Raw genomic sequence first — 22976 nt, forward strand, 5'->3', positions numbered from 1 at the left:
GATTGATCGGAGAATTTAAAGTATCAAGTGCTTAAATTAACTACGTGTAGGAAGGAATATTTGCAAAAACTTCTCATTTCGTCTTCGTAAAAATCTCTCCTTTTCCGATTATGCAACTACTCCATTTAATTTTCATCAATAAAAAACATCATTAAATATATTTTAATAAATTTGCATCTCACCTATGACTCTAGGTTTTAACTATTATGTATAGTTAATATTTGATTTAATTACGATATTTTACAAAATCAGTAAATCAGATCGAGATCAAGAAAAGGAACAACAAGGGCAGTACTAATTCAAGTTTGATTTCGAGTCTAATTTGATTATATCAACAAACTATTTGAATTACTGTTCGAAAATAAATACTCGAAATGACTCGAAATATATATAAATTTTTTATTAATAAAATATTAATATTATTGAACAAAGTAATTTGAGACGTTGGAAAGGAATGGATTTAAGACATGTTACGTTGTTAAAACCTTATTTGTCTAGTTAACCAATCAGCACGCATGAATGTTAGAAGCCAGCATCCTGGACAGTTCGACGAAATAAATCAAAGCAAGTTGGAATTTTACATTGCGAGGGTCCCCGCCTAATTCGTACATGATTTGTCGGCGGCCATGAGAAGTCCTCTTCCAGATGGTGGACGGAGGAGCGCCGCCTCAAACACACCGGCGAAGCTTGCTCGCTCCTCAAGCTACTCTACCGACGATCATTCAAATAATAGCCACCGCTCCTCCGCCCGGAGCGCGGCACATTCGATCGCCAATGCCCTGTTTGGGTGCTTCACTCCTCCTGATGCGTCGAAAAGCTCCAGCAACGTGTTTTCTGATTCTTCTGGTACAGACACGATCATTGATCGATTTTTACGATAATTTTCAGATCGAGACTTGATTTTATTTTTTGTTATGTTTTCCGAAATTTGATTCGGTGATCATTGAATATTTAGATAGCTTAGAAACACCATGCGGATCGAGGTATCATTTGATATACTTTTAGGCCAAAACTTAGGTTTTTGAAAATATTATTCATAATTATTTCAGGAAAAAAGAAAATACTATGCATAAAATTTGAAGATTCGTATAAGGGCAACTGCCCAATCCCCGGTATTACTCCCCTGCAAAGTGTGAGTACTTGTATTCTCTGCTTGACATGCTTTGAGCTATAAAATTGTGGCTTACAAAATAAATTTAAGGCAAAAATTTAAGTGAGACGGTGTCACGGGTCGTATTTTGTAAGACATATATCTTATTTGGGTTATTCATGAAAAAATATTACTTTTTATGCTAAGAGTATTACTTTTTATTGCGAATATCGGTAGGATTGATCCGTCTCACAGATAAAGATTCGTGAGATCAATTGACAAGAGACCTACTCTTTATTTAATTGATGGGTTACTTTTGGAATAATTTTCTTTCTAGGTGAAGAAAACGGTGGGGATGTTGTTTGATAATTCATTACTTTATTTTAGGGACATAGTTGATGCAATATGTTTTGACTGGGTGACATCATTTTTAGATATTTGAAAAATCGAGAAAAGTTTATATTCTAATTCCAAACCTCTTTGAAGGCTCCTATAATTCTTTTTTGTTCACTTTTGTTTCTCGTCTTCAAAAATTTGGTGACTTATTGCAGCGAAGATGCTGACATATAAAGAATGTGGAAAATGTTGTCATACCGTTTTCTCGTAACCAATGCGTTGGAGAAGTTTTAAAATTTTGTTTCAACATTCGAAACTGTACTTGCGTATCGTTTGAATTAAATCATCTATATATTGTTTAGTTTTTATCCCTGCACGTATATAACACTGGACACCAAATCAATCCGGGGTTAGCGGAGATGACCCTTCTTGTATATCTCTACGAACGGATCTTCCTCATCTTGATCGTTAAATCTGTTCTACAAATCAGAGACTGTGTTTCTCTCTTGGTTCGCAATAGAGAAGCCAAATGATTTGTAAGTTAAAACTACATTGTCCGAATTTCCAAAATCTGAAGTCGGTGTAGGCGTGTAGCAACGCAGGGCTTGGTCGTGGAAGACAGGGCTTGGCCGAAAATTTCACCAATTTATTAGAGATGGCAGAGAGATTAGAACATTTTATGAGAATTTGTGTATATTAGTAATTCGCACTATTAGTACCATAATATAATCAGTAACTTTAAAATCACCAAATAAATGATTCTGAACTCATTATAATCCCGATCGACGATTCGACAACGCCAATGCGTCAAGAATACAAGTCTTGTTCATATAATGAAAATTAAAATTTTCACTTGCCATATTGGACAACTGTCAGTTTAGTGAACTTCTTCACCAAAATAGACAGTTCCACTTTCCTTTCTCGATTAATAATTAAGCTAACTTTCATTTCTTCTATCTTATGGAATCAACTTATAAACTCTTTTATAAACAACATGTTTAATATCTATCAAACTATAGTCGTCAAATTCAAATCTTGAATTTTGTCTTTCTCAACGGGAATACAGAGTCCGATACTTGTTTTGACCCTCAATGGTTAAGGGATACAGCTAGCCGTGAGTTCACATCTGTGATTCAGAATAACATTTATTTTTTTTCGTGCTTACCCTAATTAGCCCAATTCTTTTCATCAACTCTTTGATCAAAAATGTCAAAACTCATTTCTGATTGCACCTATCGGAACATGGTAAGAGCGTCTAGTAGAATCACACCATGATCCCCTAGGTATCGTTGATAGTGACCGCAAGAACCTTAAGTCATGGTTAGTGTAGAGTACGGTCCTTTCAACACATATATCCCGATCGAATATGCAACCAGCATTGGTATATCGAGAGTTACATATGAATTTGATAACGATGTGATTTATTTTTTAGTACTAATAGTGGTATGATATGTGTAATTAGGAAAACACCTTTCCCTAAAGCATATTTCTTGCTCTGGCCAGAGACTCCTTGCACTAGTAACTCATCAGATCACATATGATATCTTCACCTTTAGGCAAACGGTGAATCCCCGACTACAGTGCATTTGCTCCTACGTATTTTGAAACTGCACCCAACATGGCCACCTGATGACCCTCAATGGAGTCAGTAAACGGATCAAAGTACATGCTAGTACGTATAGCCCCTACATTGTCTCAGGTCAAAGGTCTAATAGTGTAGAACCATAACCGCGGACTATTCCACTCGATAAGCGAGACCACTTGGGCAGTCCGAGGGAAGGTTTTTCAGTGCATTATCATATGATCATCAATCTGTATGAATGAACATCTCCATGCTCTTGCCAATAAAACATGACGTCTACATCACAGATGCTAGCTAGTGTCGAGCTCAAGCGACCTTTATCCTTATTTTAGGTGTCTGATTCGACTAGGAACATGTTTAAAATATACAATACACTTCCTAATAAGTTTCATGATCTTATGTTGCAAGGCAGACCTCATGATAATTATTTTATATTCAAGGACTTTATGTATACAGTTTGCATGTGTTTACAGATAAAGCATAATGTCATAATTAGATAAAATCATAAAATATTATTAAAATAAAAATTGTTTTACATTAGAGTCAATAAAAACCCAAACCACAAGTTGACTTACTGGACACCTACTCTAATAGAAAACACATTGAATAATGGATATTGATTGGTATAGAAGTAAAAGTTTGCATATATATATATAAGGGAAATTATGGATACCCTAGGACATGACCGATATGAATATTGGTGGCAGTATTTCTTTTAATAAAAAGGATGAATCTTAGAGCTTGAAATAATTTCGAGTCTATTCATGGCTCCGCAAAACAAAAGCCACAAATTTATGATTCTCCATATTTTCCATGCAATATATTATTCATACATCTACCCTTCCATTGCCATGTGCATGTCAGCTAGACACTGCGGATGCCAGCCTCACGTACTAACTAAATAGATACAATCGAACCGATTCATTCATAACGACACGCTTACACAAGTAAAATGTTGTATTGTTGTCTGATTTCATCCTCATTAGATCCATTTTCTTGGATCCTTGGGAACTTTGCAAATAGTATGCCATATCAAGGGGACTAATTAATTTGAAGTTGTTATATGCTTCATTTAATGCAATTGAACGCAAAAGGTGGTGAATGAAGCATGGTCGATCGATAAATTTTTGCTGTATCAGGTGCTTCGAGTTCTGGCAGTGACAGGAGACGGAGTATCTATGGTTCTTCCATTGATTCAACTTACTCAAGAGAACCTGGAAGTGTCATATTCACCATGAAAGATATTAACAAGGCCACCAAAAATTTTTCGCCTGCCTTAAAGATTGGACAAGGTGGTTTTGGGACAGTGTATAAAGGTCAACTTGCAGATGGAACTTTGGTTGCTGTTAAACGTGCTAAGAAGGTTATAATATCTGCTCGTCTCTTCAAATTTTTTTTTCCATACAAAATAACCAGGGAATGAATATGTAACCTTTGTCTCCCTTTTTACTAGTGTTTTCTAATTTTCTTTCCTTTCCACAGATTATGTATGATAAGCATTTAGGAACTGAATTTCAAAATGAAATTGAAACCCTAGCACAAGTGGAGCATCTGAATCTTGTGAAATTGTATGGGTTTTTACAGCATGGAGATGAAAGGATCCTTGTTGCGGAGTATGTCCCAAATGGAAATCTTAGAGAGCATTTGGACGGTAAGACTTTCTTCTCTTCAGACTACTGGTTACCAGGTTCTGTATAGTCGGTTTGTTAAGATTGGAACTTGGACCTAACTCAACCCCAAAAGCCAGCTCAAGGGGGAGGATTGTCCAAGCCCATATATACAACTCCAAGGTTATTTATCCGGCCGATGAGGGATAATTAACACGGTTCCTCCCCTTCAATCATCTTACACACTTCTTATTTTACCCCTGCATGCATAGCGCATAGTAATTTTTAGCATATACCAGTGCTAACATCAGATTTGCATTCAGGCATCAAAGGTGACAGCGTTGATTTTGCTATGCGGCTAGAGATTGCAACTGATGTGGCTCATGCGGTAACATATCTTCACATGTACACAGGTGTAAATATCTTTGGCAGCATTTTTATTTATATGTTTAATTCATCAAAGGAAATGCCGATTATTTTGAGTTTACAAAGATATTTGGTTTTCTGGAAAATGAGTGCAGATCACCCCATAATTCACAGAGACATAAAGTCTTCCAACATTCTCCTCACCGAAAACCTACGAGCTAAAGTGGCTGACTTCGGTTTTGCAAGACTACGTGCTGACGGAGAATCAGGAGCAACTCACATATCAACCCAAGTTAAAGGCACTGCAGGCTACTTAGACCCTGAATACCTGGAAACCAACCAACTCACAGAAAAGAGTGATGTTTATTCATTTGGCGTGTTGCTTGTGGAGCTTGTCACGGGCAGGCGTCCAATAGAACCAAAGCGAGAGCAGAAGGAGCGCATTACTGCGAAATGGGTATGACCTTTCTCCCTACTGCCAATGTTGAACACATTTACATAATTGCGTTGCCATCAAGTACCTCCGCCCCTGGTTGCCATGCGTCTATAATTGTTGTTTTCTATGACAACCAACTTGGCCGTATATTGCGTGGAAAAGTAAAACAGCCACTGGTTCATGGGTGATTGCATAGCACCCGTCGAATACTATTAATCGTGCTTAAAATCAATACGTTCAAGTACAATTTAACCATGCCAGTGTGGGTCTTAAATCTTTCATTAGAATGTGGTTTCGTGCGTGGGCTTAAAATGTAACAATTTCCCACTTAGTGACATGTTTGGATAATGGTCTCTCTAATGCTTAGACTAATTGGTTTGGGATAGACAGTTATAGGTTTTGGATAGACCATGATGACAAGCTGAAGTTCAGGAAACCATATCAAATCAAAGCAACAAAACTTAATTAAACCGTGGACCAAATTCTTTCCCTACTTCATTAATAAAATAGAGGTGTTCTGAATGCTCTGATAACGCTTCATATGCATGCAGGCCATGAGGAAGTTTTCATGTGGAGAAGCAATACTCACTTTGGATCCAAGGCTTGTAAGATGTCCTGCTAATAGCTTTGCTCTGGAAAAGATTCTTGAACTAGCATTCAGTTGTTTGGCTCCTCACCGACACAATAGACCTTCCATGAGGAAATGTGCCGAGATTCTCTGGGAAGTTCGGAAGGATTACAGGGAATTTTCAGTTTTCGACGCCCTTACACTCCCGTCTAAATCTCCGGTGAGTAACTACATCAGAGAAGTGTAAGCAAAGCAAGCGACTCGAGGCACATATTCTGCATACAAAACTGCATGTTCTCCGAAATCCATGGCGGAAATATGGAGGGATCAACCGGGTTCAGACGGTACAAAACGATGCCACTTCTTTTTCAGAGGTCGTATAAATAGAAAATATAGCTTCCAAGAATTTGTTGCGAGAAGTCAAGGTGATTTGGTTGATGTGTGTGGGTTGTGCAGATAGGATATTCAAATTTTGCTATACCACAGATGTTAAATTACATCAAACAAAGACGAAATAAACATTATTTAAAAAATGTTCCATAAAAAAATATTTAATCAGATTAATTAAAAGATTATTTTAAAATTACTTATTTTACATAAAATATATATTAACTATGAAAATATATATATATTTTAAATATATGCAACTCACACCTCAATAATTAAGAATATATGAGCATCGGTATCATGAGATGTTCGAGTTGATGAAATAGGTGATCATGAGATCAAATAGTCATGAGTTCGATTCGATTCCGTTTACCAATATTTTTTTTGAGCGAGCTTTCTGCACACAGCTTTTCTAATGCGATTGAATTGATGGATATGGTTTGCAAGTTATTGCGTAGTCGATGTTTACTTAAATCATATCGAAGAGTATCGGCTGCAAGTTCTCTAGTCATAAAATAAATAAATAATATTTACATAATTTGAGAAGATTTGTATGATATAAGTCAATACGAGTGCTCAGACAAATCCAAAGAACAAAATTTGTGAGTTGTTACATGTTCGTGTCTGAACATCAAGCCAGCAATTGTTTCTTATAAAACAAGAATACATGAAAAATAGAAAGCGTACGTATTTCAAGAAGTTTGTGGGCTTAAACTTAGGTGGCCGGACCTATTTTAAGTTTAGTGTCCCTAAAAATGAAACATTGTCAAATAATAAAATAGATTATTGGATTGATTGAATATAAACTGGGACAGATAATCAAAATCGGCTATAAATCATCATATCCAAATTAAATTTAAATATCACGTTTATTATTCAATAAAAATGAAAGATTTATGATATTCACGGAAATTAAAGTGTTGTATGCTCTTTCATTATGATCGAAATTGTCGATTTTCAAGTTATATATATGGTGATAATTATATTTTCAATCGAAAGATAAAGATAATAATATTATAAATTTTGACTATTCGTGTTAGTTACTTATATGTAACTGATTTGGATAAAAACTTATTTGTTTAATTTTTTTAATCCAACTTTTCCTCATATGATTTTTTTTTATCACAACGTTTTCTTTTATTATTGTCATATTCTTTCAACAAATATATATATTTTACTGGAGTATTCAATTATTGCAATTTTGGGCCATCAATGATCTACAATTTTTTATTTACAATAATGTTGATTATTATTTTCTTTTATGTAAATTGACAACCATATATTTCTATTTTCTTAATCATCTTTAGTTTATCAGACACTTATATTTGATAACATATACAATGCATATTATAGAAAACAATTGATGAAGAAAGCATGTTATTAATAATTATGATTTTCTAGAACATTAGTAAATGATTATAATCAAATAAATGTTAGTTTCCCACCATAGTTTCGCGTGCACCTCTCCAAATTTTTACTGATCAATCTTAACCATATTCATAATAAAATCTTCTCCAAATTTTTACTGATCAATCTTAACCATATTCATAATAAAATGTAATATTATTAACATAAAAAATAATATTTTTTGATGCGTAATTCAGATAAGAGATTCATCACACAAATTCAACGTGTGAGAGTCAGCTCCACTTGGCAATTGCCATATTCCCCCTTTTCAAAGACACGTCTTCCCAAACCATCTCCCAAAAACCTCTCTTTTCTTACCAAGAAAGCAACTCTGCCATGGCGTTTCCTTACATGGAAGCAGTCGTTGGTATGCTTCATTTGAATATATTTGGATAAACTACTAACACCCATCGACGGAAGTGTAAACTTGCAATTTCGCAATCGTGTTATTGTGTTTTCTTGAATTTTTTGTTGGATTTGATGAGCGAATTAATTGGTATCTCTGTTTTTATCTTGTGATATGATTTAGTTTCTTCAGTCAGTTGTTTGCTTTTTCACAAGGTGTGGTTTTTCCAGATTTCCTCCTGATGTAATTTCTCGAGCTCGTTCTTGAATGTGGGTGGGTTTTAGGGTTTTGAACGACTTTTAATTTTCTCAAATGGTTGTTTACTCAAGTGGGTTTTGGAAGTGAATGGGAAGAAATTTATTTGAAATTGTGATTGGGTATAACCTTTGGAAATGTGAGGCTGAGGACTATAGAATGAGCAAGTGTAGTGTAGTAAGCTACGCTCTCATTCTAGTGCAAATGGGAATGCAGGAAGACTGCGATTTTTTTATTTATAATGGTAGAAATGTGCTGCAGTCTTTTTTGGTTTCGCGAGTTAGGAATGGCACTGCCATATTTCTTGACCCGTGCTGTTTGTTCTAACTTTGCTCTTCGACTATTCAGGTTTCATGATAATGGTTTATATTTTTGAGACTTATCTTGATATACGGCAACATGCTGCTCTTAAGTTGCCAACTCTTCCGAAGCCTTTGGTTGGAGTAATCAGCCATGAAAAGTTTGAAAAATCTCGTGCCTATAGCATCGACAAAAGGTTATGGCAACTATTTTTTAGCAAGAATATTTTTAGTTCAAGTGTTAATACACCTTGCTTTACTTCGTAAGTTTGTATTTTATTATTTTTGCTTCCTTTTCTCAGCCATTTCCATTTTCTTCATGAATTTGTAACCATACTCATGGACTCCGCGATCTTGTCCTTTGGGCTATTGCCCTGGTTCTGGAAGGTATGTTGCTGTCTCAGGCTTTCTCTATCGATCTTGAATTTGCAGTTGACTCAGTTGGCATTGTCATCATGCTTTCTTTGATTTCTTATGATTGCAGAGGTCTGGAGAATTTTTGCTGTATGCTGGCCTCAATGCAGAAAATGAGATACTGCACACTCTTGCATTTTTAGCTGGTGTAATGTTTTGGTCACAGGTGCACACAATACTCGAGTTCCCTTTTTCACTGTGAAAGATGATAAATGTTAATCGACTGCAGTTGCCTGCACTTTCATATATTATTTTTTCTTGTGCTTTTTTCTAACCTTTTGTTTTAAAATCCTCATGCAGTTAACTGACTTACCATTTTCTTTATACTCAACCTTTGTGATTGAAGCCCGCCATGGTTTCAACAAGGTATTCATTTTTCTGACCTTTGGTCATGTTATCTGTTCATATGAATTGTAGTTCTTTTTCCTAAACTTTTATGTTCTTTCCATTTTGCAGCAAACAATATGGCTATTCATAAAGGATATGATTAAAGGAATTGCCTTGGCTGTAGTGATTGGTCCACCTATTGTGGCTGCCATCATTTTTATAGTTCAGGTAATTAAATTTGTAGCATTTACATGTTGTCAGCTTCAAAGATAACCATTATCTGGTTGTTGCATCATAATTTCTACCTTCTTCCATTAATTTTCATGAAGCGTTTCAAAATGCTTTTCATGTTTTATTTTGATTGTGTTTTAATCTCCTTCCATTCTTCGTGTTCAGATTAACCTTTTTAAGTGAACTGCTGATTGACAGTGATATGTGTTTGGATGCAGAAAGGAGGTCCATACTTGGCCATATATCTGTGGGCATTTATGCTTGTCATATCACTTGTGATGATGACCATTTATCCAATTCTGATAGCCCCCCTATTCAACAAATTCACTCCTGTAAGTTATGGGAATTTTTTTAGGATAAAGAGCTGGTCTTATCAATATTGTTTTTCTGTATGGTCATATTATATGCTGAATAGAGTATTTACTGCTTGTATTCTCTCTCTATTTTTTGGTGAACAAGCAGCTTCCAGATGGAAATCTTAGGATCAAAATTGAGAGCCTTGCTTCATCACTGAAATTTCCCTTGAAGAAATTGTTTGTTGTTGATGGATCGACAAGGTCAAGCCATAGTAATGTGAGAACTCTTTTGTTTCTCTTCCTTCCCTGTTTGCATGTAGAAGTAAATAGATCCATGAAACCTCCCAGTCAGTTATTCATAGCACTGATTGTCTTGGACACTTCAAATATATGAAATGGACTTTAAGATAGATGTTTGTAGTTCTGCCCCTGATATTTCTTTGCTGTGTTGGATCATACATTGGTAAAATCTCGTTGCCTTTTGTCCGGGTCTTTAGCGTAGACAAGCGTGTTCATGAGCCATGGAGTGAGGAAATGAAGAGGAATTGGTTTGTGTAGCAGATTGATCAATTAATGATTCTATGAAAATTAACACATGGAAGAAGTATTCGGGTTTTGATGGTTACCGAAATGACTGTTACATTTTTATTATAGTTCAACATGTAAACTGAAATGGTTTATAGGGTGTAGTGTTATAAGAAGAATATGTCAACAAAGCTAGTATTTGTAATCTCCCTACTTGCAGGGGAGAGGAAAATTTTTCTGTTTCACTCATTTGATATTTATTAATTTTGTTTCTCTTATATTTTGATTCAGTCTTCTTGTCCTTTCCATCTTTCCAAGCTTATCTTATGGGCTTGTCTAATGTTAAACATTTTCTTCAGGCATACATGTACGGATTTTTTAAGAACAAGCGAATTGTACTTTATGACACACTGATACAGCAGGTATGTGGACCTCCCAAATGAAACTTTGATATTTTCTGCCTTCTTTTGGTTCAATAAATTCTGCAATGAACACGACTCAAGTAGTAGAGTACCTTGCACATCCTTGTTATTTATTCAGTGTACGCTTAATGTTTAATAGTTTTATCCCATCTGATCATTTAAACTCATAAATAATAAAGTAGAAGTGAGTGTACTAATATTATAGTACTAAAATAATAGCATAGAAGCGAGTGTGAAAATGTTAAAGTAATAAAATTGAGATGAATAATTTGAGTGAAAAATGAAATATTTAATTAAAAATAATTAACTTATCACACAATATTAGAGCTAAATATGTGAAAGACTAATGACGTAAAGTTAGTTAATTGATCTCTCTTTTCATTGGAATGGTGGTCTTTTTCATTGGAATGGTGGTCTCTTTCAATTTACTAAATAATTTCAAGGGTTCGTATTAAACTAAAATTTGACAAAAGTTTTTCGTGTTTGGTTGTTATCATGTATTTATAAGTAACTAATCATCTATTGTTTGTAGCTTAATTAGTTATTTGAAGACTCAACAAGTATAGGAATTACTCACACAACGAATTAAATGGTCTTTAGCATGGGGTGTGCACCACAAATTTACTCAATCATCCAAAAGAGCTAACATGATCCAGCATGGTGCACACAATAACCATGTCTTGGATAACTAATGAAAGAATAAGTTCAATAAGAGATGAAAGATTTATAAGAACAGATGATGAAATACATTACAAATCGAAGTTAAATGTCAATCAAATATGATAAGAATTTAGTGTAGTCTACATTGATTCTCTGAAACTCTATTTGTATTTTTTAAAACACATCAAATAAATAAAACATGGAGAAAGTGAAAGGATTAACCCGAATGCCTTCTCACTTGTGTCGAAGTCATCACCGACTAAAGATGATAGAAGTAATGATGTATGAATTGAATTAAAACTAAAAGTGTTTCTTAGACATTTTATATTGTGTCTTCAGCAGCCAATCGGTCTTCCTTCAACCAGTACAAGTCATCATCCTTCAACCCTAAAATTCCATCCACAGAACCTAATTGCATTCAGACTTTTCTTTTTCTGCAATGTCTCCTGTGTCAGATATTTTTATTTCCTTATCAAAATTTCATGCTCAGGACTTCTCATTTCGGTACATGACAGTGTTGTCCAGTGAGCAGTCTGGCCTGACTGAAACCTGGGTTTGGCTAAAATTTTGACTTTTTTGATATCTTATTTTTTTTTTTTGATAGGAAACATACTTTTTTGATATCTTATAGATCATGGTATGAAATGTCACTCACATTACTTGAGCTAGACAGCAATGTATTGGCTTCTTGGCACTGATTTTAATGTCTACAAATGTAAAATTTTAAAGGAGTTGAAAACCGTATTTAAAGTTCAATAACATTCACATCAATTCAAATGAAAAATAGCTCAATCATGTGATTTGATGGTTACATTTAATTTAATATCCGAATATGATGTCTAAACAGTGACGTAAAATTTATTCTTGGGCAGCATCTGCTTTTGATTGATCATTTTTATGTTTATAGAAACCGTTCTAATTGTGGGGAAATGTTTAGTGATACTGATTAGTGGAGTCATAATTGCTCTTATGCGGCCATCTTTTTGGAGCCCAGCTGTATTTGATTTGTTGTAACATATACAGATACGAATAGAGTTGACAATGATATACTTTTGGTATTTGTTAAAAGGAAAATTTTCTAGAGTGACAAGATAATGACTAGTTTCAGTGACCCTTTCAGCCTTATAGTGAGGCAGATAGTTAGATTTTGTACAATTGATGAACCATGGACGAAGTTTTAGCAATAATGGTAGCATTTGGTCCGAATTTCTGTTTTTCTTTATTCCAACTTGAACATTTTGAAAAGATTTTTTTAAAATGTGTAGTATAAAATTTTATGCTTGATGCGATCTTTTGTTATTTTGTTTGTCTATTTTTTCTTGTTTTGAAGTGAATGAGATTTTTGAATTTGAAAACTGTATTTGCATTGTCTGTTTATTGGGAATGATGAAGTGATATTGGTAATGACCAGGTGTTATTGAGTGGCTGCTGAGTGATGTGATGTTGATTTCAAAAGAGTATCAAATTGCTATGAACTTTCAGTGAGAGAAATCTCTGCTTGGAAGTTAAAAAAACTGGGCCAATATATTTTTATGTTGGACTCTATTTCTTGTGCATATCTAAGTTGATAGGGCTAGGTTTAGCAAAAGATCATTAAGTTGCTCAATGCCAAAAGTATCATGGTGATTGAATACAAGTGATCATCTTGTTTTCTGTATGTCTTTTGTTTTCGTCTTGCAGTGGTCCAGGATCTCTAATCATTTACTTCTTTTTGTTTCCTGGTAATTCACTTATTGACTGATTCAATGCAGTGTAAAGATGACGAGGAAATTGTAGCCGTGATTGCCCATGAACTGGGTCACTGGAAGCTTAGTCATACCCTGTATTCCTTCATTGCAGTTCAGGTATTACAGTAGTTTTAGATGTAGCTAATTGTCTTATAGTGTGAGTTGCGGTTCACATATCAAATGGTGATCACGGTGCCCTCGTTACATTAATCATGGAATATGTTTGATTCAATTCTTGTGCTAAAGAGAATGGGGGTTGGGTCATCTCTACAGAAAAATCCTTCTTGGACTAAGACAGTAGTATCATACTTGTATGGAGTTTTACCATCATCTGAATGTATTCATGGGCAAATATTGGTTGGATCAATATTTTAACTATTACCATGAGTTTTCTATAGATTATAGAATATACTGATTCACACGAGGACAAGATGTTCTCTCTTACCCATGTACAAGCTAATGTCTACTTTGTGTTTCAAGTCATAGTTACTTCTCTGAAAGCCTAGTGATATGGATACTTTTAATGCATCTTTCACTTTGATGCAGGTACTCACATTGTTACAGTTCGGAGGGTACACACTTGTCAGGAACTCGAAAGATCTTTTCCATAGTTTTGGATTTGATACACAGCCCGTCCTTATTGGACTTGTTATATTTCAGGTATCAAAGAAATATACGATAATATTCAACTTCGCAAGTGTTCAGTCGAACACGTGGCTTATCTGTACAAATTTGAAAATTGTCTTTTGGAAATAAAGTTAATCAGTGTGCTGGGACCTGTACATGTGTTGAATCTCTCTTTGTCAATGCAGCATACTGTGATTCCTCTGCAGCATATTGTGAGCTTCTTACTTAACCTAGTCAGCCGGTCTTTCGAGTTCCAGGTAACCTCTTGTTATTTAGGCGTGTATCAGTATAGAATAAGAATTTCTATGTTTGTTGTAGGGAGTTTGTCGATTCATCGGTCAAATCTGACTTTCTGTTTCATTTTTGAAGGCTGATTCTTTTGCCAAGAAGCTCGGGTACGCTTCACCTCTTCGAGCTGCACTTGTCAAACTGCAGGTGATTTCTTTTGTTTACCCTTTTATTTACTATCGAGCCTCATTTATATCGAACTTTATTGATTATGAAAACATATAGAATGAACAAGCTTTCAGTTTCCTGGGTGGGGATTTGTCATGATGGTAATACTAACAAGGTTACAATTGGCTTCTTTTACTTTGAGGCCTCTACTCTTCTAAAAGAGTTTTAGCTATTGATTATGCTATAGTTTTTCATGTCTCTGATGATTTGTATCACATGTTGGGCCACCTTTTACCCACTAGTTGCGATTGAGACTCGATGTAACTAGTCACCTTTATGCAAAAACAGCCAAGCCATTCACTCGTATAAACTACCCACAAGTTTCTTTTATGACCAATGTAAAGAGTTCAAATCTTACTCCCAGCTTTTTTTTTTTAACTTTTTTGTTCCCTTATCACTCCGTACATAGTCATTAAAAGCCTACAAGGAGGGCACCTAGGCTCTAGGCATAGTGAGACTTCATTTTTACACCTATACATAACTATACGAGCTGGTTTTTTTGACAGGAAGAGAATCTTTCAGCCATGAACACGGATCCTTGGTACTCTGCTTATCACTATTCTCATCCTCCCCTAGTAGAAAGATTAGCTGCTATCGACAAAACCGATAAGAAGGAAGACTAAGCACGAAGCATGGACAGTGGGATCATCTATACACATCATGATATACTGGTCTGATCACCAAAAATGATTTGTAATGGCGTGTCCTATGTCAAATCTATGAGAAATTTTCCATTCACATTAAATGAATGCTGAGTATGGTGCACAAAAACAGCTTATGATTGTCACTTGAGGTGTTGAAAAGTCCAGAATTTTCCAGATTAGAATTTCATAGCTCCTCTCATGAACGTTTTGTCTTCAGCTAAAGGTTTTGAGGCGGGAATCTTTTGCCCCTCTTCTCTGTTCATGATTTCTTTCTGGTGGAGGGTTTGTTTTTACATATCTTTCTTGAAGTAAGTTTAATATTAAATGTTAACAGAATACAATCCTCTAATATACATCGACTCCATGAGCGCGTAGAGTCGAGCCCGATATGGCTCATGAGTTTGGGAACAAAACTTGGATTTAAGAAGTAAGACAATAGTAATATTTATAGTTCTAGTAAATTATAAGTTTATGATATGAATGGTACGTATGAGATCTCAGACAAAGCTTATCAATTTATCTAGCATTAGTTTTATAGAAGTTTTGTATGGTATGATGAGGGGAGGTGCTGCAATTAAGAAATTGGTATTGTTTGATATATGATATGAAAAATTGAAGCAAGAGGATGTTTGTTGTGAGTGATAAAAATTGATAAATATCGTCAAATGGTTCATCAGGCTTCACAGCAAGCCAGGCCTAATAGAACATGAAAAGTTGTGAATTCTTGGACGAATAACTTTATTGTAATACTAAAAATATTTTATGATTTGGATGATAATAAATGAAATTATGTATCACTATCATATATTGAGCATCGGCCCTCTGGTGATTATTTCAAATAAATGGATAGAAGTGTCTTTTTTTGATTTGATAAAAATTTATTTTAGTAAATTCGTAGTCCATTTTAGTCAAATTCTCAAAATGTTAGTTTATTTTTATCTTTACTTTTTATTAGACGGTTGTGCGATTTAAAAAATTTGAGTTATATAATTATCACAAATTATAATTTTTAGTAGAACAATATTCGATTCTACAATTGATTTCAAAAACAAATTAGTCACATATTTGATTCTACAATTGATTTCAAAAACAAAGTCATAAAAAAACTGTGTAAAAAAAGTATTTTGAGGATAAAAATTGATGTATTCGAAAGATCAAAGTTACTCACAATAGGAATTTGAACCTTAATCATAGAGTATTAACTTAGTTTTCACAAAAGTCATCGATCTTTATTTTAAAGTTTCTTCATTGACACTAAGGCACCAAAACCTTAATGCTTTTTCTTTTTCTTTTTCAATATTCCGATGGGTTCGACCACCTTTAGTAATTACATGCACAATATTTTGACATTTTTAATTTTTATGGTATATTTATAATAAAATAAAGCAAAAATAAATCCCAAGATATGATGCTTGAGAAAAAAATATTTATGCACAAATAGATTCAATGGCATTGTAATTTTTAGATTCATGTGATTGCAAGTGTGGTATTTGTAAGTAAAGTTATAATCTTGCTGCAATAATTTATTCAGTTTCTTTCTTTGTCTAAGATGACACTTTAACCAGAGTAGTTTGATGATTTCTTTGAGTCATTAAATTCAAATTCTATTCCAAATAGAGTGTTATGGAATTTCAATACACCCGAGTTGGTAATTGAATGAAACGATGATTTCTCCTTTTTGGTATTTTAAGAAAAAAAACTAGGATTATTTATAACAGTTTGATGGTTTTTAACATCTTTATGAATACTGGTATCAATTGATTTCCGTTTCTTTTTTTATCTTTCAGATGGTTCCGAAGATACAGATAGATATTGGGAAGGTAGAACACAAAGTTGTGTTTTCCGATAGAGGGCCATCTGGTGGTGAGAGCAGAGCTACAGGTGGGACAGAAACTGGTCAGTTGGAGGCAGTGGATCCTTGTCCGAGGTGTCGCATTTGAGTTGAGGGAAATGGTGTACTTTACAAGAGCTCGAGGTTGTCTCTAATGGGTTGTCTGATGAGAATGTTATTGGTGAAGGCGGATATGGTATCGTCTATTATGGTGTGTTGGTTGATAACACAAGAATTGCTATAAAGTATTTGTTGAATTGCAAGTATGCAAAATTTTCCAAGTCCTGTTTTCAAAATTATGACACTTGATAATTCAGTTCTTTCATATCTGCTATACCTTGCTTTTGCATTGCTAATTGTGTACTTAAACAAACATGATTTCTTAGTATTTTGGGGGAATATTCCTTGCTTCTCGCTGTAGAAAACTTGCCTTTTTGACTCAAAAATCTGTGTAGGTTAGTTTTTATCCCTCACATGCCTTATTTGGTGTGCTTTCAGGGGTCAAGCGGAGAAAGAGTTCAAAGTGGAGGTGGAAGCTATTGGGCGTGTCAGACACAAGAATCTTGTAAGGTTGTTGGGGTACTGTGTTGAAGGAGCTTACCGGTATTGATATATGGCGGGACTACATGTCAATATGATGAAATCTAATATTTACATGGCTGGTCTTGATGATAGATTGCAAAGTGAGATATTGCAAACTACTGGTTTTATTCAAGGTGTGTTACCGTTCTGATATCTGGGTGTTCCACTAGCTGCTAGAAAACTGAGATCCTCTGATTATTCGAAGCTTGTTGATGGAATTGCTGCGAGATTCAGTTCATGGCCGAGACATTCCATATCATATGCCGGGAAGATTGAGCTTATCAAGTCGGTTATTCAAGGTATTGAATGCTTTTGGTTATCTATTTTGCCAGTCCCCAGTTGTATTATTGATGCCATATACTCGCTTTGTCGCAAATTTGTTTGGCCGACTAAGCACCCGCCGATTGCCTGGAACACACTTTGTAAACCTCTATCGGATGGGGGGCTGGGGCTTAAAAATCTAAGATCATGGAATAAAGCCTTAATTTCAAAGACTTTGTGGAAAATTCATATGAGAAAGGAAAGCTTGTGGATTAGGTGGGTTAACAATGCTTATAGTCATTTTGGTGATGTTTGGAAGTGGGGTTGGCATAAAAGATGAATCACCTCTGATTAAGCAGATTCTCTCTATACGGGACGAGTTGGTACAGTCCTCAGGTTCGTTCACTGCTGCTGCTGCCACTCTAGACTCGTGGTTTGATAACAATGATGGCCTTTCAAAAGCGTATGGTTTCTTTGCTCGGAATAACGGCCATTGGCCGTGGAAACCGATTATTGACAGAAGTTGTCTCCTACCTAAGCATCGATTCACACTATGGATGTTGGCACACTCAAAGCTACGGACGCGTGACAAGTTGGTCTACGTGGTTGACAAATCGTGCGTTCTTTGTAAAATCCATAGTGAATCGGTTGAACATCTTTTTTTCCAATGCTCATTCTCGAAATCGGTTTGGACAGAGGTGCGACAGTGGCTTGGAATGCTTAAGAACATGGGTTCGCCATCAGCTGTTTTGAGAGCTTTTAGAAATACATACCGTGGGAAATCAACGCTAGCACGGATGAGGATCATGGGTCTGGCCGCCACCGTATATCACATCTGGAATGCAAGAAATAGGGCGATGTTTGAAGACGAAGAACCAAATCTCCATGACATGGTTAGGAAGATCAAGATTGTCATTTACCGTTGTATGCCTACTTCGATAGATTTGTAGTGCGTAGTAGTCTTGTATTGTTTTATGACAGTTGATTATGATTGATTTATCCTGGGTATGCCCAGTGTACTTGTACCAAAACTTTTTACCCAATTTTAATGAACTAGGTAGGTGCACGTGCGATGCACGTGGGGATATACAATGAGATATATGTTTCAATAATTGTGCAAGAAATATTACAGAGTAAGCAATTCATTGACAAAAGTTTTCAAATTAAGCAATTGAGAGATAAATCTATATAATAATAAGATATCATGTTTATATAAGATATAGTACGATAATAATTTTCAGTTAAGATTGCGAACAACAAAACAAAGGATTACACAATGTACTAAGATTGTAGCAAACAACTTACGCAAAGCAATAGACATGTGAAACTTGCTGCCTCATTTAAACACTCAAAATTTCTTTATCACTTTCTAATAGCCTCCTACATTGTGCTACTTCCTTGAAAGTGAAACCAAATATTCCACCAACAGTGAGCAAATCAGATTAGGACTTAGGGCCTCAAATATGAAGAAGCGGTAAACGCATATAATACCTCTCACCTTCTGCCGGATTTGCGAAGTTAACATGTCCGATAACCTGTCTTTGTTTCCTTGGTTTCCAAGTTTTAGTTGGTCGATCCCAAACAAAATGCTCCGAGAATTCAGGATATTTTCCTACTTTCAGGTTGGTTTCTTAAAGACCTGCTTTTAGTGTGCCTTGTTTTCGTTTCTGGAACTCGATAACATAAACATAAGCAACAACAGAGCCAAATATAGACTTTTTAAGAATCTGGTCCTTAAGATCAAGTAATTTTGCACGAAACACTCGAGAGACCAAATCTGGACGATCATGAGCAAGCTGACCTTCAAATAAAATTTCTCAAATCTCTTTCCAATCCGGATTTCAAGTCATCATAATAAACAAGTCAGATTTTCCAAATTTCTGAACCAATGCAATTTCATCAAGATATCGACGTCGCATATCTCTTGGACCTCTTATGAAAGATGTTGGTAAAACAACACGTTGCCCGACCTCATTCCCACGTGATTCAACATTGGCTACACTGTCAACCACACCATGGTACAATTTCGACCTTATCTCAATTTGGTGTCTTCTGTAGTAATCTAATCTCGTGTTTCTAGTTTAAAGTACATATCGACAACAAATTGCTTCAATAATCGACCACCATACAAGATTAACGAAGTGTTGCTACCACGAATTTGCAAATTGTAACAATAATAATCCCTACAAGAAACCATCCTATTTTCCAACTCATTATCGTTGTCCCAAAAATAAAGTTGGAAATACCCTGGACCCATCCGATTTAGGTATAAGTGGTGGCAATGAATGGAAAATCTGGCCAGACGCACGAAATGTGTATACCCCACGTTGAAGAGAAGCCAATTCCTTGTCAAGTCTAACCCCAAATGAAGTGAAAGAGAAAACATTGTTGTACAATCGTACTTTACGACGGGGATAAAATAGCCAAGGGAGACGATGGGTCCTTGAATAATTCCAGCAAGGCAATCAGAGTATTAGGAGATGCCAACCTAATCTTACCACATGCGCTACAAAAAGATGGAGCTTCACAAGGGAATCTATGTGCGCCACAAAATTGACATGAAGGAACCTTTGGCAAGACACTGATACCATCAATATCTCCTTCATTGTCTGAATTTTAAAAAGAAATGCAGTTGGGGAAAAACCCCATGTATTTCAGGTGCGAAAAAATGAACATAGGAAAACCGAGCAAAAAAATCCAAGTAAAATAAAGGCACGATGAAAATAACAATATATTACTTACAAATAGAAGAACACGCCAGAGGAACGGACACAATATATGTTGTATGATGGAATTATATCATTGAATGACAGCAACACATGCGATAAAAAAATATAAACAGATCAAAAGGGGAAAAACAATCCAATCGATGCAAATAAACATCGTGAAAATAACAGAGCAGCTAACTGTTAGAAGTAGATAAACCGGAACCACCAACACGCCGAGCTTGAGCAGTGCTGCTGCCAAATTAAAATGATTACATGAAACTCTTTAAGATAACACACATATCTAAGAGGGAAAATAACGTTAAAAGAACTTATAGAAAATGCAGGAACTCGGTTAAAAAAAATAAATAAATATAGTTTCGTCTAATGCTACAGCATTGCATGACCTTTGAATGGCTTATACACGTCTTTATGGCAGCTTGGCTTATCTTCATGAGGGTCTGGATCGAACCAAAGGTTGTTCATGGTGACATCAAGTTCAGCAACATACTGGTCGATTGTCAATGGAATCCCAAGTTGTCAGATTATGCATGGGATTTCAAAACTACTGAATTCAGACAGAACTTAGTATATATATATGAATTTGTTGTCATGTTTCCTCACAGTAAGTTACTTCTGTAGTTGGGAAGTACTGACCGACCTTTTTTTTTGTGTGGTACACTAGTTATGTTGCTCCTGAATATGCTTGCACTGGTATGCTGAATGAGAAGAGTGATATCTACAGCTTCGGAATATGATTATACAAATTATAACCGGAGGATCTCCTGTTGACTACAGTCGTCCTAACTCCTAAGGAAAAGGTCGGTTTAAGTTTAACAGCAAGAAAATCTCGACAGTCTCTCTTTTTTTTTGGAATTCGTGATGGTTGTTTATTTCTAACCATTATTTATGACTGAAAATGGCAGGCCAATCTGATTTAATGGCTGAAAAGATGGTGGGGAACCGGAAATCAAATCTCGACAGTTTTCTTTTTTTTTTTTTTGGAATTGGTGAGGTTGTTTATTTCTAACCATTATTTATGACTAAAAATGGCAGGCCAATCTGATTGATTGGCTCAAAATGATGGTTAGGAACCGGAAATCTGAGGAAGCAGTTTATCCTGAACTTCCCAAAAAGCCTTCAAATCTCGACAGTTTTCTTTTTTTTTTTTTTGGAATTGGTGAGGTTGTTTATTTCTAACCATTATTTATGACTAAAAATGGCAGGCCAATCTGATTGATTGGCTCAAAATGATGGTTAGGAACCGGAAATCTGAGGAAGCAGTTTATCCTGAACTTCCCAAAAAGCCTGCTTCGAAGGTGCTGTAACGTGTTATTTTGGTATCCCTTCGATGCGTGGATCCTGATGTTCAGAAGAGACCCAAAGTGGGTCATGTGATACACATGCTGGAGGCAGATAACTTCCTTTCTCATGATGCATGGCTTAAACCCATGATAACCTTATATGTCACTTTCATAAGGAAAAAAAAAACAAGTGGTTCCTTTTTTATTTTTGATATTCTTCCTCTCATTGAAAATGCAGGAACGGCAAATTGTTCCAAGATTTGTCCAGTTCCCACTGAGAAAGGTAATCGTCCTGTTCCAGAATTGATCATCCATTAACAAGGCATGCACTGTAGGTATCTCTGATTTTAACATAGGGGACATCAGAAGAAACCATGTCGTCCTATAAGCTCGGTGGTATTATCATTTTGATCATTGGCTATCCATGTATTTTGAGGGGCTGGGCATCTTACGACACACGAAAATTTCAAATCTTGGGACTTTTTAGACCACACCTTTGTCGTATGTCGTTTTGAATGAGAGCCACCTAGAGGCCGAGCATGACAGTGCATGTGTAATCTTTTCCTATGAATGGAAGTTCAATCCCATGTAAAATGCTTGAATCAACTCATGTTTGTTGGCATTTATGTGCGCCAGAGGAAAAGCCATGCCATACCCTTTAGGTCAAACCCATTTTCGTTTATTTAGTTTGAAAATTAAACCTTGATTGAAATTCTTATTCTGTTAGACTTGGATTCTTGACAGATATGATACATTTTTTTAGAAGATTTATGGGTCATAAAATAATGTTTGATTAAGGTGTTTGAACATAAGTCATTGTAAATAGAATGTCAGAACATTGCCTCCAAATTGTGTGCACAAAATAGTTGGTTTTGACATTCTCGATATCCCCTCTTTGTAAAATTTGACCATATTGTTTCGTTTAAAATGAGTTTTACAAATGCATACACACATAACAAATAGAGATAATACACCTCATACCCATTTTTTTTGAAAATTCATTTATGAATTTAATGATTTTATGTGGATGAATTAATAAACACATAACAAATAGTGATAATACACCTCATACTTTGAGAAGTCGACGTTCGTGGCTGCCCACTTTAGACGGCTTTTAGAAACCTTTCAGTATTTGGTGTATGCATCATGTATCTTAGTCAAACCTATAATTTTTTTTTATCGACACTGATATGATGGGTAGTCTTTTTCTAGGTCTTCACTTCTCCTATGTCGATTATCAACGAGAGTATCAATGTTAGATTATAAACCTAAAGGGGTACAATCC

The 22976-nt window shown here is 35.4% G+C and overlaps 2 protein-coding genes and 2 long non-coding RNA genes across 8 annotated transcripts; all 4 read left to right on the plus strand.

The window, feature by feature from the left end:
• Nucleotides 1–502: 502 nt before the first annotated feature.
• On the plus strand, nucleotides 503–6495 carry LOC140841463 (calmodulin-binding receptor-like cytoplasmic kinase 2). 3 transcript variants are annotated; one of them, XM_073208927.1, is made up of 6 exons: nucleotides 505–846; nucleotides 4148–4371; nucleotides 4593–4659; nucleotides 4939–5028; nucleotides 5137–5438; nucleotides 5969–6492. In XM_073208927.1, exons 1-6 carry the CDS (start codon nucleotides 627–629, stop codon nucleotides 6230–6232), a joined length of 1167 nt encoding a protein of 388 aa, XP_073065028.1. In that variant the 5' UTR covers nucleotides 505–626; the 3' UTR covers nucleotides 6233–6492. The 3 variants fall into 3 exon arrangements, with proteins under 3 accessions (XP_073065025.1, XP_073065028.1, XP_073065027.1); XM_073208926.1 differs by having other exon boundaries at nucleotides 506–846; nucleotides 4491–4659; nucleotides 5969–6491; XM_073208924.1 differs by having other exon boundaries at nucleotides 503–846; nucleotides 4491–4659; nucleotides 4939–5438; nucleotides 5969–6495.
• Nucleotides 6496–8016: 1521 nt separating this feature from the next.
• On the plus strand, nucleotides 8017–15270 carry LOC140841464 (CAAX prenyl protease 1 homolog). The gene is made up of 14 exons (XM_073208928.1): nucleotides 8017–8146; nucleotides 8729–8876; nucleotides 8982–9066; nucleotides 9164–9259; nucleotides 9394–9459; nucleotides 9550–9648; nucleotides 9870–9983; nucleotides 10114–10224; nucleotides 10832–10894; nucleotides 13306–13398; nucleotides 13828–13941; nucleotides 14094–14165; nucleotides 14278–14343; nucleotides 14871–15270. The coding sequence occupies exons 1-14, from the start codon at nucleotides 8116–8118 to the stop codon at nucleotides 14985–14987; spliced, it is 1275 nt and encodes a 424-aa protein (XP_073065029.1). The 5' UTR covers nucleotides 8017–8115; the 3' UTR covers nucleotides 14988–15270.
• Nucleotides 15271–16424: 1154 nt separating this feature from the next.
• Nucleotides 16425–18718, plus strand: LOC140841466 (uncharacterized). 2 transcript variants are annotated; one of them, XR_012120196.1, is made up of 3 exons: nucleotides 16425–16500; nucleotides 16796–17102; nucleotides 17338–18718. It is a non-coding gene; the product is annotated as an uncharacterized lncRNA (long non-coding RNA). The 2 variants fall into 2 exon arrangements; XR_012120197.1 differs by lacking the exon at nucleotides 16425–16500 and adding an exon at nucleotides 16516–16656.
• Nucleotides 18719–20762: 2044 nt separating this feature from the next.
• Nucleotides 20763–22461, plus strand: LOC140841465 (uncharacterized). 2 transcript variants are annotated; one of them, XR_012120194.1, is made up of 3 exons: nucleotides 20763–20975; nucleotides 21073–21208; nucleotides 21444–22461. It is a non-coding gene; the product is annotated as an uncharacterized lncRNA (long non-coding RNA). The 2 variants fall into 2 exon arrangements; XR_012120195.1 differs by having other exon boundaries at nucleotides 20763–20926.
• Nucleotides 22462–22976: the final 515 nt, after the last annotated feature.

Source organism: Primulina eburnea, chromosome 9, assembly GCF_022965805.1.
Source record: "Primulina eburnea isolate SZY01 chromosome 9, ASM2296580v1, whole genome shotgun sequence".
NCBI classification, from domain to species: Eukaryota; Viridiplantae; Streptophyta; class Magnoliopsida; order Lamiales; family Gesneriaceae; genus Primulina; species Primulina eburnea.